Source organism: Varanus komodoensis, unplaced genomic scaffold (genome assembly GCF_004798865.1).
Source record: "Varanus komodoensis strain SLA01 unplaced genomic scaffold, ASM479886v1 scaffold42, whole genome shotgun sequence".
NCBI classification, from domain to species: Eukaryota; Metazoa; Chordata; class Lepidosauria; order Squamata; family Varanidae; genus Varanus; species Varanus komodoensis.
In genome coordinates, this window is record NW_025335972.1 from 669602 (window position 1) to 686769 (window position 17168).

The following is a 17168-nucleotide window of genomic DNA, read 5'->3' on the forward strand; positions in this document are numbered from 1 at the left end:
AAATGTTCTTTATACGAAGTTGCTAATGTTATCTTGATGTTTCTTTCCCATAATTTTTGCCACTTTTCTAATTCAACATTAAATCCAAAGTTTTGTGCCCATATTATCATAGCTTCCTTAACCTGTTCCCCTTCCATTTTCCTGTTAAGTAAAAAATCATATAGTCTTTTAATAATTTTCTCATCTGTTTTAAGTATCACTTGATCAAACTCTGTTAGGTCTTTATAAAACTCCCATGTTTTACAATCTTTAGCATACCTTGATTGCATCTGTACCTTATACCACCAGGAAATATTAAGTCCCTGTTCTTGTATTTCTTGCTCCAGTTTCAAACCACCATCCTTATCCAAGATATCATCGTATCTTACGATCTTTTCAAAGTTCAATACATTTGGATATACAAAAGCTTCCATAGGTGAAAGCCATCTTGGTAATTTATTATACACTTTTGACTTTAGTTTTTCCCACACTGACATTAGAGATCTTCTAATAAAATGACTCAGAAAAGACCCATGTGACTTAGCTTTTTCATACTACATATAAGCATGCCAACCCATCTGCAAGTCATGACCTTCAAGATACAAAACTCTTTTATTTCGCAAAGTTATCCATACTCAAGCATACCTTCTTGTATACTTATTGTGGTTTAATACAGGGAGTAAGGAGAAAAGCACCCCATCTTAGTTTTTCAGTCTATTCATGATTATTCCACAGGAATTCCTATATTTATTATTACAGGATATAGTTTTGTTTCCCACCATACCTTATCAAACACTTTTTGCTTTGCAATTTCATCTTGAATAGGTCCAAGAATACAAAGCTTGCTGTGCATCTCCTTCTGCACAAACCTCCATAGTCTCTTTGGTCCCTGCTCCATACTGAAGCCTGGAAAAACACCACTGTATTCCTAATCCTAATCCCAGGGTTGATCCCTGACACTGAAATTAGATGCTAGGCTTGTGCCCTGGTTAACCCTGGCACAAATCAATGCCTCTCTCTCTCCTCCTCCCTCCACCACAGAAACTACAGTGAGGTTTTTCAGGAGTTAAAACACTAGAAAGATACTGCTACTATTTTCTGTACTCCTACCCTGTGTGGAAATATATATAGAATACATAGCTTTATAATTTTAAAATGGGACAACTTTTATGAATCATTTTCTTGTGATCCCACTTGTTCTTACTCCCCTTGCCCCAGGCTTCCATGCCTCTCTGTATGTCTTATTCTCTTCTTGCCTATTAGAACTGTAAATGAGAAGATGTACGTGGCTGAAGTGAAGGAGAAGCACCAGGCCAAGAAGATGTATGATGAAGCCCGCAAGCAGGGAAAGACAGTAGCTCATGTGGCCACCAAGTAAGCACTGCTGGTGAGAGTGTGGCCTGGCCTGCCTGTGCCACCACCATGCCAGAGTTGCCCTTTCTTGCTGCCAGTAGCTAAGCCTTAGGAAAGGCATGTCAACCTTGGAATGAAAGCAGCACATTCACAAGCTGCCAAACTACTAAAAAATGGTGCTTGAGGAAAGGGGTGCAGAGGAAGGGGGCATGGCCACTTGGGAATCCCAAGGGATTGGATCGGGTCCCCAGGTGGGCCTAACTTTTCTGGCTTAGGTTTCTGCCCTGTAATCTTGAATGATTCCTTCTTGGTCTAGAAGCCAGACACTGCAGCAAAAAGCCCACTTATCTGTGGATGCATCTTGGCTAAGACATGACAGAAAATACTGTTGTTGCTGTTGTCATTGTCCTTCCATAAAATGCTTGTCATGCTAATTGAGGGAAGATGCCGTGTGGTTCTGTTTACTACAGTGGCCCTCGGTAGAAGGTTACGATACATCAGTAGGTACTCTAGGCACAAGGACATGTGTTGTTGCAACTTCCCCTGCCCTCCAGATGTTTTGGACTACAGCTCCCATCACACCCCCAGAATGGTCAAGTTGGCTGAGAATGATGGGAGTGATAGTCCAGTATATCCCGAGGGTTCAAGCCTGCAAAGGCAAACTTCATACCTGATATTGAGTGACATTTTTCCAGAGACCGAGAAACTGAGAAATTCAGGGTGTCCACCAGCGTGGAGGCAGGGGGCAAGGTGACCTTTGAGTTGACCTATGAGGAGCTGCTACAGCGACATTTGGGCAAGTATCAGCATGCCATCAACATCCGGCCCCAGCAGGTGGTACAGAAACTGAGTGTGGAGGTGAGCATCTTCGAGCGGACCAGCATCGACTATGTTCATGTACTGCCTCTCCGCACGAGCCGACTGCTGACCAACACCCTTCGAGGTACAGCTTCCTCTTCTTGCTGCATGGAGAGGGATGGATAATAGACCAGGGGAGCTGGGAATCATCACCCCAGGGAGATGTATTTCCTCTTGCTCGTTGGGTGGTCAGCGAGGCTTCAGAGCATCCATTCTGGCCCTGGGCACTCCCTTGGCTCCTCCTGCAGTTCCCTACCCTGGTTTAGGCAGCTGCTGGCACATCTGGCTGCACCCGGAGCTGCAATGAGTGTGGCCACTTGCTCATGGCCAAAAAAGAGGAAAAGATAAAACACTTTTGTGTAACAGTTGCCCATTCTAAGGTATAGGTATAAGCAAAGTGGGGAAAATAATAAATATTAAAATAGAAGCACAAACTAATCTCACCACCGTGGGGAAAGCTGTGATGAGGTAATGTACGTGCCACGTGGAGTCTGCTAATTGTGAATGGGCAGTTTTACAGCCCAGCTCTTCCTTTTAAAGGGTCTGACTTTAAACCAGGTTTGAACTGGGCAGCCCATCTGGGCAGAAGGGAACACCTTCAAATGGACAGTCATACATGAAACAGCCCTGCTGCTCCCTTCATAGTTAGTTACTCCAAGAAGTCAGGTGCAAAGTTGGGCATCAGTTGTGTTGCTTCCACTGTTGCCCCTTGGGAGCTCTAGGATTGCAGTAGACACACAGAATTCGTATGGACTGTTCAGATGGGCCACGATGTAAATGAAAACCTGGGACCATTCTGAAGAACCAAAACCTGAGGATGGTTCATGGTTGCATGCACAATGTTGGATTCCTCTCCATATGATTCATAAACTGCCAGGTGAAATGACCTCAGTGAAGACACGGAGCCTTGGAAGTTGCCTGTCTGTGTTGCTAGCACTGTGAAGGTCATGTTGTATGCATGTTGTTGTCTGTGTAACCAGCCCTTGGCCCTGCTGATCAATTGGCTGTTCCATTACAGGTGAGGCCGATGTGCCATCCTCTACCCGGGTCGAGAAAGGGATGCACTGTGCTTGGATTAACTTCACCCCCACACCCCAAGAACAGGCGGCGTTTTCCAGCTCGGGCATCATGGGCGATTTTGTGGTGCAGTATGACGTGGCCATGCCGGATGTTGCAGGCGACGTGCAGGTTAGGGAAGAGCTGCACAACCGGATCCGACAGTCAAGGAAACATCTGGGGCAACAAAATGGCCCTAGACAAGATAAGGCCACACTCTGTTCAGTGCTAGCTCCAGGCCTTTAAGGGCGCTCAGGCAGGACACACACGATGGGTCCCTCCTGCAGTGACTGACCCTTCTCACTGCCACTGTCTCCAGACACTTCTGGTCCTACTCCTCTTTCCCATCATCACACGCGCGCGCGCGCGCGCGAACCGCAGTTGGAGATTTAAATCCTTTATTCTAAGAAACTTCAAAGCTACGCAGACAAGAAACAACAAAGGAGTTTATAATGACGATGTTAATGGCGAAGTTGTCCCCTCTTTCTGAGGGGGCTCAGATTACGAAACACTCTTGACCCGTGTGGGACGCCCCTCCCTGGGCGGGTCAGACAAGCTTCTCTCCCTCCTCCTTTCTATTTCCCTCCACTCCAATTGCTTTGACTCTCCTCCTATCTCGAGCACTAGTCACACTTTCTGTCGTTTCCATGGAGAGCAGTTTGTTTCCCAGGGTTGTTATCTCTGCCCTGCCCTGTCGTTTCCAAGGTAACCTGCTCACCTCCCTCTGCCCCATCCCACTCTGAGTTCCCGCTCTTGTTCTGTCTGTTCTGTCTGAAAGACTTGAGCGTGGGGCGGGGGTTCTATAATGGGCACCAGGTAGAAATCTTCCTGCTCTGGGGCTTGATCCTCACAGGGAGCCCCCTGCTCTCTCACATGCACCAACTACTCTGAGTCGGCGCACATGACAAGCGGGTACCTGAGGGCTGGAGTGGGAGCACAAGCAAAAGCAGGTGCAAGGTGCAGCAATTCTGGAAATCTTTGTCACCAAGGTAGCTTGGGGAAGGAAGAGCCAGTTTGTATATAGCGCCTCCCCCAGGAGGTGTTCAGGAGGGATCAAGGAATCCCTCGAGGGATCAATAGATCGAGGGAGCAATACTGCAACTACCAGGGCTGCTCTTTTGGTGCTCAGCCAGCAGATGGAGCCCTGCAGCTGTCTCTGATCCTGACACCTGCACTGGCAGGCCAAGCAAGGAGCAAGTGAACAAGCAGGGGCCCCGGTCGGCATGTGATCCCTTGGCAGGTGTCCATTCAGGTCTGCCTTGGCACCAATGCTGCCAGCACGATACAGAAGGGCCTAGGCAGAGATACTCGAGAAAGTAAGAATTGCCTGGGTGGCTCAAACCAAGGAACTGAGCATCCTAATATTAGTCAAATATGCCTGGAAGTTCACAGGTCAGCAGGGCTGTATATTCCCTGCTAAATAAACAAATTATGTTTTCATAAATACAAACATATGCGATCAGTGTATATTATGCTAATATGAACATTTTCTCTCTATCTTTTGCATAATGCATGCTGCAATGTTTACTATTTTACATAATTCATTTCCGGTTTTGCATAGGAATGGAAAAAAGTTATTCACAGTCATTTTATGCAGCTATAAGGGAGAAATGTGCTTGATGATAAACAAGAGTTTATTAGGAAGCTGAATACCACTCCCGTGCACTTTGTGCCCCTGCAGAAGCAAAATACTGTTCTCCAACAGGGTACAAAGAGGGCGACCATTCTGTACTATTTTTACCAGGGACCTGCTAAGGAGGAAGCGTGAAGATGCAAGGAGATAAATCAAATGGAAGCGGCAAAGGCGAAGGGAGTGTATGGGCAGCTACAGTTGATTAGAAAGGCATACCGCATGAAGTATGGTTATCTCAAAGGAAAAGAAAAAAGAAAAGATTGATTGGCTGTAGAGTGGGGTAGTGGTTAAGAGTGCCAGGCCAGAACTCAGGCAATCTGGGTTCTAGTCCCTGCTCAGCCATGGAGCCAACTGGGTGATGTTGGGTCAGTCACAGGCTCTTGGCCCAGCCTACCTCACAGGGTGGTTGCTGTGGGAATAAGAGCAGCAGGAGGAGAATGATGTAAGCCACCTTGAGTTCTTTAAAAGAAAAAACTGGGATATAAATTTAGTAAATAAATAAATAATAAAATATGGCCAGTGGTGGAGTGGTACCAGGGTTCACAGGATTAAAGCTGCAGTTTTTGATTAGCAGAAATCTGCTGTTCCCCACAGTCTTCCTGGTTTCCTCTGAGCTTTGCTGCACAGTATCTGGGGTTGCCTTTTCTCAGCAGCAATGTATCACTGTAAGCTGCTCAGCACACACATGCATTCACGCAGGAGCACAGAGATGCAGACATTTGGCATTTCTGGACTGTTTGGGGTCATGACTGTGAGGATCTTCATGATGAGTTCCTGCAATTTACCATTACATCACTTTATATAAAATGGGTAAGAGGGAAAGCTAAAAGAAAGAGAAGGATCTGAGAGGATCATACTGAGATATGAATGTGATGGAACTTGATGGTTGGTTTAAGTGAACGTGTTAGATAAAGCCACAGTGCTCAGCATTCCCCAATAGCTGAGGAATTATATGATAGTTTACCCCAGAGACAGGGAACACTGGTGGACTGAAATGTTGATGACTGTAACCCAGCAACATCCCGAGGGTCACTCAGCCCCTTCCTCAGTTTCCACTCTTTGCCTAATGAACTGGCCAAGTTCTCATGGCTGAAGCCCCCTCTGCCTCTTTTTCTCCCTGCAGTGATATTGCTGCTCCTCATTGTGGCCATTCTCTACACCTTTTTCTTCTCTCTCAGATCTACAATGGCTATTTTGTCCACTACTTTGCTCCAAGGGGGCTGCCCCCTGTGCAGAAGGATGTGGTGTTTGTTATCGATGTCAGTGGCTCCATGTATGGCACCAAGATGAAACAGGTGAGTGTGAGTGAGCTTGTGGAGATGGGGAAGCTGCAGAGGCTGCAAACGGGGAGAGGAGGAGTCCTGTGCAACCAGAATTGGTGAGTGTACTCTCCAGAATGAGCAGAAAGGAACAGGAGGTGGTTGAGTATGTGTGGAAGAGTCTTTAGCACCACCCTGGGTGACTGAGCACAGTGGAATGGCAAGAACGCTTATAGCAAGGGTCCTCAAACTTTTTGAACAGGGGGCCAGTTGACAGATGCCAGCGGTGGGCACAGACCGCCAAGGCAGTGGTGTGGGCCGGTGTGGGTGCGGGGCGCAAGCACAAGAAAGCGAGCACGAGTAGAGGCAGGGACGGGGGGGGGGGGGCGTGTGGGGCAAGGTGCTGGCTTGCTCGCGAGGAGATGGTTTTCTCTGAGCAAGTCCAAAACGACCTCCTCGCAAGCAAGCTGCGCGCCCACATGCGCCCACACCCAGCGAGTGCAAAACCAGTGGGGCGGGCCGGTTAAAAGGGCATGGTGGGCCAGATCTCGCCCATGGACCTTAGTTTGAAGGCCCATGACTTATAGCTTGGAGCTCTCTGCTTATGTCGGATCGGCCAACTGGGACCCCTCCCAGATGTTCTTGGACTGCATGATCCCTCATTGGTGGCTATGTCAGATGGGCTCAGGGAAGTTTCACCCCAACATCTGGAGGGCCACAGGTTTCCCATCTCTGGCCGACAGCATGTTCTAGATCAGGGGTGTCCAACAGGTCCCATAGGCCGCATGCTATGCCAGAATGGCTATGAATGCTGCACAACACAAAATCATAAACTTACTTAAAACACTGAGATTTTGTTGCAATTTTTTTTTGCAACTCAATTGTGTGGTACTTGAGCATGAACTTTGTAGATGATGATATTGTGACATAACGTCATGTAAAATAAATGTATGCATGCTCTCTTAGGATTATTATGTGAGGACCCTTTTGCTTATCTGTGGTGGTGGGTATCACAAAAATTGTGTGCAGACTTTTTTTTTTTTGCTCATCAGTTTGTTAGTGTTTGTGTATTTAATGTGCGGCTCAAGACAATTCTTCTTCCAATGTGGCCCAGAGAAGCCAAAAGGTTCTAGATGTTAAGAAAGAAGCTACTTGCAAGAGGCAACTGATGGTCTGCAAGGGCAGGGACTTGAGAGGACCAGATTTCTCAGAATAAGGAAACGCTTCCCCAAGGGCTGGCTGTGGGTAAGGGGAGTTGTAGACTAACACATCTGAAGAACACCAAGTTGGGGAAGACCAACCTAAGGCTGCCTCTGGAGTTCCTGATTATGGCAACTTCACTTGCCCTCCCTGGTCTCCTTCTGTTCCGCAGACCAAAAAGGCTATGCATGTCATCCTGAACGATCTCCACCAAGACGACTACTTCAACATTGTGACGTTTTCTGACACGGTGAATGTGTGGAAGCCCAGCCAATCCATCCAAGCCACGGCACAAAATATTCACAGAGCCAAGGACTTCATCAACAAGATGGAAGCTGATGGATGTGAGTGCTGACCAGGAAGATCTCTGGGCAGGGGCAGAGGGACTTTGAGTCATTAACAAGGACAGCCATTAGCTTCTTAGGATGAATGCTCTGGATGAACAGCCTTTAGCCCCCATTTTGCTCAGAGGAGCTGAATCTAGAGTGGAGGGATGCTACCAACACCTCCCTTCCCCAAACTCAAACCTTCCCCTCCCAGATAAGCCCAGGAAGCCTTGCTCATCATCACTTGGGTCAAGCCACATTTTTAAAGTAGGTGGCAACCTGCAGCTCATTGTTTTGGCCTACAATCCCATCGCGCTTCGCTATTAACTATGCTGGCTAGGGGTGATGGGAACTATAGATGAAACATCAGAAGGGCCCACCGCGCCTTTAGGCAGCACACTTCTTCCCAGGCAGCCTGGCTGGTTCCGTGTCCCCTCACTTTCACTGCCCTTTTGCTCCACAGGGACTGACATCAATGCAGCTCTGCTTGCAGCTGCCTCAGTCTTCAACCAGAGTTCTCCAGCAGCAGGAAAAGTCACGAGGGAGCAGAGGATCCCCTTGATCATCTTCCTGACGGATGGGGAACCCACCTCTGGCGTCACAGCGGGCAGCCACATTCTGTCCAGTGCTCAGCAGGCCCTGAAGGGCACCATCTCCCTCTTCGGGCTGGCTTTTGGTGATGATGCAGACTATGGGCTGCTGAGACGCCTCTCGCTAGAGAACCGCGGTATAGCGCGGCGCATCTATGAGGACGCTGACGCCACGTTACAGCTCAAGGGTTTCTATGATGAGATTGCCAGCCCTCTGCTGTACGATGTGGAGCTGGCCTACCTAGATGGAATAGCCCAAGACCTCACTCAGAACCTCTTCCCCAACTATTTTCAGGGCTCTGAGCTTGTTGTGGCTGGGCGGGTGAAGCCAGGGGCGTCAGAGCTGCGTGTGCGCACCAGGGCACATGGGCAGGAGGGGCTCCTGAGCCTGGAAAATGACATCTCCACCAACACCAGTGAAACAGCTCCCTCTGGCTGTCCAGGAGAAGCCAGCAAGATTGGCCATTTTGTACAGAGGCTCTGGGCCTACTTCACCATCCAGGACCTGCTCCAGGCCCGCTTCCGGGCCAATGACACAGCTGCCCGGCGCCTACTGACAGAAAAGGCCACCAACCTGTCCCTCAAGTACAACTTTGTCACCCCAGTCACTTCCCTGATAGTGGTGAGGCCAGAAGAGGACCGGCAGAGGGCTCAGCCTACGAAAGACGCCATCCCTGCTGGAGTGACCAGAGCCCCTCAGGCCACTTCCCAAGGGTCTGCTTTGCCGGCACCCCCTAAAATGGCTGAACCCATTCCTGTACTTGGAGCGACCAATGCTCCGGCGATCACAGAAGCGCTCAAGGGAATGGCGGGGGCAGGAGTCACTGCCCCTTCCCTGGCTCCTGGGGCAGCCTCAAGAGCCACAAAGGCACCCAGAGCTGTGTCTCCTCCAGTGGTGGTCACAACCACCATGCTAGCAATGACACCTTCTGACATTTCCCTGGCACCTGCTACCACTAGCCACACAAAAGCAGCCAAAACTGCACCAGTGCCAGGAGCGGCAGCCCCGTCTGTGACTCCTGCCGTGAGCCTCGGGTACACAAAGCTGGCCAGAGCCACAGCCTCTCCTCGGGCTACCAGGCCCCCCACCAGCCTTCCTAAGATGGCCCCGACCAGAGCTGCAAGGCTCAAGGCAACAGGCCGCCCCCACTCCAGCTTGGAGTCCAGAGGGACAGCAGTTACCAAGCTCCTGGCAGGCATCCCCAGCATGATGCTCCCCGTGACCACATTGCCCCCGTTTGCCAGCACCAAGGTGCTGTGGAGGGGGGGCAGCACCCGGGGACTCCCTGCGACAACACGCCCAGGAGCCACTGAGTCCCAGCCACGCCCAAGCGGGCATGTGGGAACAGCCAGGACGGGAGCTAGGAGCATCCCCTGGGGCAAGGCAGTCCCTAAGGGGGAGACAGCCACACAGGGGCACACCGAGAAGCCCCTGCAGAGCAGCGCTACCCCTTGGAGCACGGCGCCCGGAGCCGCCTCCCTGGGGACTGGAGGAGCCCTCTCCAAAGGCAGTGGCGGCAGCACCAGCAGCACCACACCTGCCTCTGGGATCAGTCTCTTTCTCCTGCCGAGTGAGTCGGAGTTGCGCTCAGCCACCGACCAGGACACAGAGTACGTGGAGTCCTTGAACCCACCGGCTGTGTACAGCTTTGTGACCAGCAGAGGACAGGCAGGTAGGTGCAAGGACCCTGCGCTGTGCTTTCGGAGGCAAGGGAGTGGAGTGCCTTGCCCTGAAAAGCAAAAGCCGCAGCTGCTTCTAGGTCCCAAAGCTGCCCTCTGCTGCTGGCCGCTCCAGCTTGAGGAAACAGCACCAGGGAGCCCAGGGAGCCTGCCAGCCCAGCAGAACAGCTTGGCCATTAACCCTGGGCTCCTGGCAGTGCCCCAGCCATGCAGGGAACCCATTCTCTGGAGAGACCTGCTCCCTGCTGCTGGTCCCCACCCTGGACCCTTTCTGATCTGCGCTCCAACCCCACCCCCTTCCTCCTGGGATCTGTTGCTCCCCCCATTCCTTCCCACTAGCTCATACACCCTGCACAGCCAGCAGTGTCCCATCTCCTGGATTTCCCTCAGAGCCCTCCTGCTGCTCTCCATTCTCTGGTCTAGGCATGGGTGGAAGTTAGACTGGGATCTACTGGTACATCTCCCAGTGATTTCTCACGTTTGTTCAGTGATAGCCACAACAAAATTACTCACCATCACTCCAGTTCTATTGCTGAAGTTAAGGAAGCTAGGGTGGGGGGAGGGAGGTTAACGTGCGAGAACCAGAAGGGGATTTTTGTGTGACAGGAATGACAGCCCTGCTCAGCTCTGGCACTGACAACAAATCTCCGGACTCAGGATCCTTTAATTCTAGGAGCATGATGGTTCCAGCAAGCTGCAGTTGATGCATTTCATAATAAAAGATTGAGTCAGTCCTGCAAGGCCGAAGTCTTGCATCACTTAGGCTCCCTAACTCATCTTTGTCTCCTCCTCAGGAAGCCTGGATTATGACGACTATCCAGGTAATTCTGCTCAGGCTGGGAGGTCAAGCTTTTTCTGTTTGAAAGGCTTTCCCAAATTTCCAATGGGCTACATGAGGGGCACTGCTTGGCTCTGTGTCCATTGCTGGCAATACTGTTTTTCTCTCCTCTACTTAATTGTTCCACACAGGGCAAATTTCAGGCTCTGCAGCAACCTGTCCCTCTATACAAATCATTCCCAGTATGACAATTGATTCTGGAAAATGATTTTCCATTGGTTTTGGATGATCTGGGACAAATTAATTGAAGCATTTATTTTTGACATGATTTCGATGAGACATTAATATGAGGCTTTGACTCATATTTTAATTTAAATGAACTCTAATAATGTGTTTCTAAACTGACATATAAATCAGCCTATGCAGATTTTATAGATGTGAGTTTCTTGGGCCTGGGATCTTTTACGTGCTTAGCAATGCCCCTGGGTGGTGTCTTCAGAGGACTGTGTGCAGTAAAGTAGGACACATGACCACCCTACTTAAGATGTTTGGTGTGCGGCAACTGCTTGGACTTGGATTTCAGGGAGGGGCTCTCCAGTAACAGCTAGAAAGCATTGGCCTGTGCTGCTGGAGCATGCAACACGTTGGCCTTCCTGCTGCCCACACTTGTTGTGGGCCAGCCCTGGTTGCTGCAAGGCGAAGGAAGCAGGCCAAGTACTGTCCCCAGGTGAGTCCCCCCACTAGGTTGCTGATGACTCCTTTGGGCATTGAAGGGACAGGTGACTCAGGAATGAAAACGGCCCATTGCAGGGTGCAGAAGCTCTTCCAGCTCTTGGGAGGAGCACATGCTGGTGGTGGGTGGCATTTTAGAACTGCAAGGAAGCCAGGAGAGGCAAAAGTCAGGAAGCCACCAGATGGTCAGCAGTCGGGGCCAACTGGCTCTGTCTCCCCAGCATCAAGGGACTCACTGAGGATTTGTGCCCCTGCAAAAGCCACTTCATGGGATGCCTTGGCTGCCCTAGGGCTCTTCTGAAAAATGCTCTTCCTTTGCAGACTTCTTAGAACTGGACAGTGACTCAGGTAAGTGACTGAATGCTGAGGACGTATGGAGAGCCGCAAGAGGTCCAGACAGAGAGCAGAAACGGTCTGAAAGGCTCAGCCAAACTTTGCCCATAACCTTTTATTTCTCTTTTAACATCACAAGTTCCACCTTCTACCTGCAAGCTGCCAAAGCTCCATTCTGACTCCATCTCTCCCCTACCCAACCCAGTCGGTGGGGTTGCGAAGGCTAACATTTTCCCCATCAGAACTTAGTGACACTAATTAGAAAACAAAAAACAAGACGTGTGCACCCATCCCAGCCCCATTTGTTAGGACTGGAGGGCCCTCCAGATGGCCTTCCAAGGTCTGTGGCGGCCTGCCCGTGCACGAAGAGAGCTGATTTCAGGGGTTCCCAAGGTCACCAAGTGGGAGATGTTATGCAGTTCTTCCGTCTTTAGTGGATTTTTTGTTAAAGGAAAAAAGACCCAAGATGCAGGAATAGAAGGGTCAAAAGTGGAAGACAACCATGACTTCTGCATGAATGGGGCAAGGGGATGGCTTCACCTGCAAGCACCCCAAGTCTCCTTTAGCAAGTGGCTTGGGCAAAGGGTCAGGGTCTACTGTGGTGCCCATAACAGGTGCACTTGGTAGGTGCGTGCATGGGTTGGAGCCCAAGAGTGATATTTGGCAGCCAAATAAAGGAAGAGCTGCTTACGAGGCAGTGGACTGAATGCTGTTTATTCTGTATCTCCTTCCAGGCTCTTTCAGAGATTTCTCCGACACTAGTTTCTTCACCTTCTCCTCTTGGGGTAAGAAGATCCCCTTTAACAGCTACAGACTTCCTAGAAGACTCCATTTCTAACCTATCTCTTCCCTTGCAGTGGATGGAGACCCTCATTTTGTAGTAAGGCTGCCACAGTCACTGGGGAACTTGTGCTTCACTTTGGATGGATGCTCAGGAGATATCCTGAGATTGGTGAATGATCCTGACACAGGTAAAGGCTGTAGTGTTCTTCTGCCAAAAATACCAGACCTATTCTGTGCCATCCTGTAGGGCTAAATATCAGAACAATGGATAGGATCATCAACTTTCTTTTCAAGAATTTGGCATCTCAGACTAGGTACCTCTGAGTCTATGTAGAGTGCCTCCTTGCTCAACAAATAGGACAAAAAAATTTTTGGTATCTTGCCTCTGGGCTTTCTGCTACTTTTCCCAGCAGAATGGAAACAACTTCTGTTTTTAAAAAATGGAATTAAGGTCATAGTGTCTCTGAGCACTACAAGGTGAATTTCCTCTGATGAGAATCAATTTTAAATGTAAAAAATAATAAGGTCCAAGTGCCCTTATGCATGGGCAGAGTTCCTTCCCTATGTGGTGCATGTCTTGTTTTTTTAAAAAATCTACATCCTAAAAAGTAGAGAAAACTCATCTCAATACCAAACACACGTTTTCTGCTGCCTATATTTTCTAGCACTTGGACAAGAGGAGAAAATTCTTTGTCAACTGGGAAATTTGAGTGTAAGGGCAGATACTCCTTGAGACGAGTGGGAGAAAGAAAGATGCAATTTGGACTGATGGGTTATGGTAGAGCAACTGTGAACCAGGACACCTTGATTCTGCCCCCTCTCTTTAAGTTAGGGCTGGGCCACTTATGGCCTTCTGGATGTTCTTGGGGTGCAGTTCCCATCAGCTCTAGTCAGCATAGCCAATGGAGTTTCAGCAAAAAGTGAAACTAGGCAAAAAGCCCGGAAGGGGAAATAGCACTTTTCATTACAGAATGCTGCCTTCCTTCAACCCCAGGCTTGTCAGTCAAAGGGCATCTAATGGGGGCCCCTTTAAGGCCAGGCCATGAAGAGCATCCCCGCACCTACCTCGACGCCATCACCATCTTAGTAGAACAACCACGTGTTAGCTACATGGTCAACATAACACGGGACGGGGTGACGCTCCATGGAAAAGAGCTGCTGGTGCTGCCCTTCACCCAGCGGGCCACAATCTGCAAACCCAAGCTGGTGATTTCCATATGGCCTGAGGCCAATGTTACGGTGCGCATTGGGCCTGAGGTGGAGTTCCTGGTTCTGTTGCATCGTTACAGTCACCCCACAGCCCTGCAGCTGGACCACCTTGGCTTCTACATGATGAATGGCAAGGGGCTGTCCGCCTCAGCACGTGGCTTGTTAGGTGAGCAACTTCTCTTCCAGGTCTGGCTGTGCCCCAAGGCAGGCACTGCAAATGCGGGGGCACCCCTGCTGAATTCTAAATGACATACCTCCATTCGTAAGGAGCCTACTGATGCTGCATGATTCTTAAGGGAGAAAAAATGAACCGGGGAGACAGAATTGTTGTTTTGGACCTCATGTAGGCCTGTCACACCGAAGTCCCTGAAGGACGTTTCTTACTGTGGAATGCAACAGCTGTTCGGCTTTTTGCTCTTTGGCTTTCTTTGTGGGGTTTCCCATTTCTTTGGATTCTTTTCCTACCTGCTATAGGATGAAATCAGCACCAAGCAAAGCTGCCTGACACAGTCATGCAACCTTGCCCAAACTGGTGCCTTCCAGAAAATTTGGAGTACTAACTGAACACAACTGGAAGGCACCAGGTTCATGAGGTTTAGAGGTGGGTTGCATGGGTTCATCTGTCTAATTCTCCACCTGCCCCTTTCCTGTTTGGACACGTGGCAGCATGTGCTTGAATGACCGGGCACCCATATGCTCTTTTACAGGCCAGTTCCAGGATGGTGATATCAGGCTTTTGCTGGATCCAGCAGAGGGAGAGCGAACAGCTTGGATATGGAAGGGTGCTAACAAAGTGCTAGTCACTGAAGTCACCAAAGTACTAAAGGATTCAACCCGGAGGGCGCATGAGGCCCCATGCTGGCTGGTGAAGCGCAAGAAGGTGGAGGAGTTCTTGGGGGCCCCATATAGTTCCTATCTTGCCTCCAACCTGCTGGAAATGTGAGCTGGCCACCTCTCACTCAGCTAGAAACAGCAGGACTAGCAAATGGAAAAAATGCTAGCACTGTCCCATTGCCTCATCCCTCTGCCTCAGCCTTTCACTCTGGGGATAAGGATGAGGAGGGGAGTCCGTCATCTCCCTTCCAGGACTTTTGAAGTAGAGGCTGTTGCGAAAGGTAGTAGAAATGGAGCTGCAGTGAAAAGTAAGATTGTTAACTGTTTCCCCCATCAGAGACACATTTAAAAGGAAGTATGTCCACATTCTGGGTTTTGAAAGAGAGACTGGACTTACTTGCAAGGGAGTCTTCTCAATGGGCAGAAGATCCAAAATGTATCATTCTTCTCACTCGCTCCACAGGTCCAAGCACCCAAGTTCCTAACACCTGATGGAACCCTTTTCCCATCTTGGAACATGTCAGAGCAGCTTCCCCAAAAGTCCACAACACTAATATCAACTGTTAAACAATACAGAAGAAGAAGGGAGAGAATGCTCTCTGTGGGATTCAGGACACGCCGGACTGATGGCCACTGAATTTCAAGTCAACCGTCCCCCCCGCCCCCCAAGTTATTGCTCTGAAGCAATGAGGCAACCAAGAGGGGTGAGCCCCACAGGGACAGGATAGCCTCTGCTCGCTGATAAAAAGAAACCTTTGAGTTAAGTCCAGTGTTCTTTTTTCCTTCAGTGGAGCAGGAGTACCCTGGAACATAAAACTGCAGATCAGCTTACAGTGGAGGGATGGACCCTACTCTCTGCCTGGAATGTAATAGAACACATTAGAAAACTTGCCTGCCAAAGGCACCACCCAAGGTAATCTCAAAATCCAACTTGCTGTACCTTGTGGTATAGACCAAGAGGCTGCTCTACAAAAGATCTTTTAGAGCCAAAAGCTGCTGGAATGGGCAGTTACTCCAGAAATGACAAGCAGCCATTGTGCTTAGGTGTTCAGTGGAAGAGGGAACTGAACAGGGTTGGTGGACTTGCAATAAGTTCCTTCAAGACCCATACTTATGATACTCCATTTCTTTTGGAGTGTTTTGGCTTTGGGCAGAAGGATGGCAATTTTACATTTTGGGATCTGATTTGTGAATGGGAGCTTTCACAATGTAGGAGTCTTCATGCAAGTAGTCTTTCTCCAGTGACCTGCATTGGAGAGCCAGCTTGTAGAACAAATGAGAGTAAGAACCTGTTAGAAGAGCCTCCATCCACTCGATGGATGGGGCATCAAGCTGTTCCACTAACAGGGAAAGAAGAAGGGCAGCTCAGCGTACCTTGTTATGTGCAGTTTTCGGACTTGGAGGTTAGTCAAAAGAATCTCTTGCCTCGGAGGCTAAAAGCACAGCAAGAGGGGGTGGGGGACCTTTGGACAAGTTGCTTCCTCAAGCATCCTGCTCCCTCGAGTGACATGGCAGCCCTTCAAAACTATACCGACATGCCCTCCCCTGCTTCAGTAGTCTAGAGAGCAGGCAAATCAGAGGTCACCCCTGGATACCCTATGCAGGAAGTGCAACAGGAATTGGTCTTACCTCTTCTTTTTAAAAAGTTCATGCATTTGCACTTTTGCATTAAAGGACCAAACTAAAAATAAAGACAGCTCCAGTGTGACCAGTCTTGTACAGTAGCAGAACCAAGAAAGTGATTTCAGTGGGACATACCTGTCCCCTGCAGAGGAATGGCCAGAAAGCCTCTTCCCCAAATCACAAGGCCCTCCTTTTGAGTGCACTCCCAGAAATGTCATCAGCATAGGCTGCAACATTGATTTAACAGTATAGGTGAGAGTGGACAGGTGGAAGTGGTTCTTCTCTCATCACTCTAGCAGCTTGGAAGCCTCTTATCCACAGCCCAAAGCTGGAGGTCTCCAAGTGGTACCATTACATTATGTGCATTTTTTAATTTATTGTGTTTATCTGCGCTAAGGGTGCCACTCAGCACCGCTGCTGAGAGCATCCTCACCTTCTGCAGACATTTGAAGCCCAGTGGTGCCCAAGATCCATTGCACTTGAGCTTTGGCAGAACATGGTTCTTTCCATGGGTTAAAAGTGTATTTTACAATGACTATAGTAACATTTTAAACTGCTGTTGAGGTGCACCTTAAGCAAATAAAAGCCATTGTTTTAAGGCAGCACAGGAAAAGGAAGACTTTACCAGTGACAGGGCTGGGTTTTGGGGGACCTTTGAACAAAATCCTCTCAATGGGCCCCTTCCTTCCGGAAGTCCACCTTCTCAGCACCGTTGTCACCAACTGCTCTCCTCCTCATTCCTGCTACCAGCTGCTTGCTTGACAAGTATAGAACCAGTGGCATCCTAAGATGATTGGGGGGCGGGTTGTATTTTTTTAAAGCCAGGAAGTAAGCACTGCTGTTTATTTGCATTGAAAAACACAGTTTGACTTCAAAGAGTGACTTTCTATTTTGCTGCTCAGTCCTCCACTTCTGCCTTGCACTTAGGTCACTGGATTAGTT

General features: G+C 49.2%; 1 protein-coding gene across 1 annotated transcript in view; it reads left to right on the forward strand.

Annotated features, from left to right (window-relative positions):
- Positions 1–14712, forward strand: part of ITIH6 (inter-alpha-trypsin inhibitor heavy chain family member 6) — an 18988-nt gene extending 4276 nt beyond the window's left edge. The window contains exons 2-13 of the mRNA XM_044443787.1: positions 1243–1353; positions 2028–2275; positions 3209–3378; positions 6058–6174; positions 7511–7682; positions 8128–9927; positions 10729–10755; positions 11766–11792; positions 12512–12562; positions 12635–12748; positions 13555–13935; positions 14477–14712. Of these exons, the coding sequence (XP_044299722.1) occupies positions 1243–1353; positions 2028–2275; positions 3209–3378; positions 6058–6174; positions 7511–7682; positions 8128–9927; positions 10729–10755; positions 11766–11792; positions 12512–12562; positions 12635–12748; positions 13555–13935; positions 14477–14712 (3454 nt within the window). The remainder of the gene's footprint in view (positions 1–1242; positions 1354–2027; positions 2276–3208; positions 3379–6057; positions 6175–7510; positions 7683–8127; positions 9928–10728; positions 10756–11765; positions 11793–12511; positions 12563–12634; positions 12749–13554; positions 13936–14476) is intronic.
- The last annotated feature ends 2456 nt before the right edge of the window (positions 14713–17168 follow it).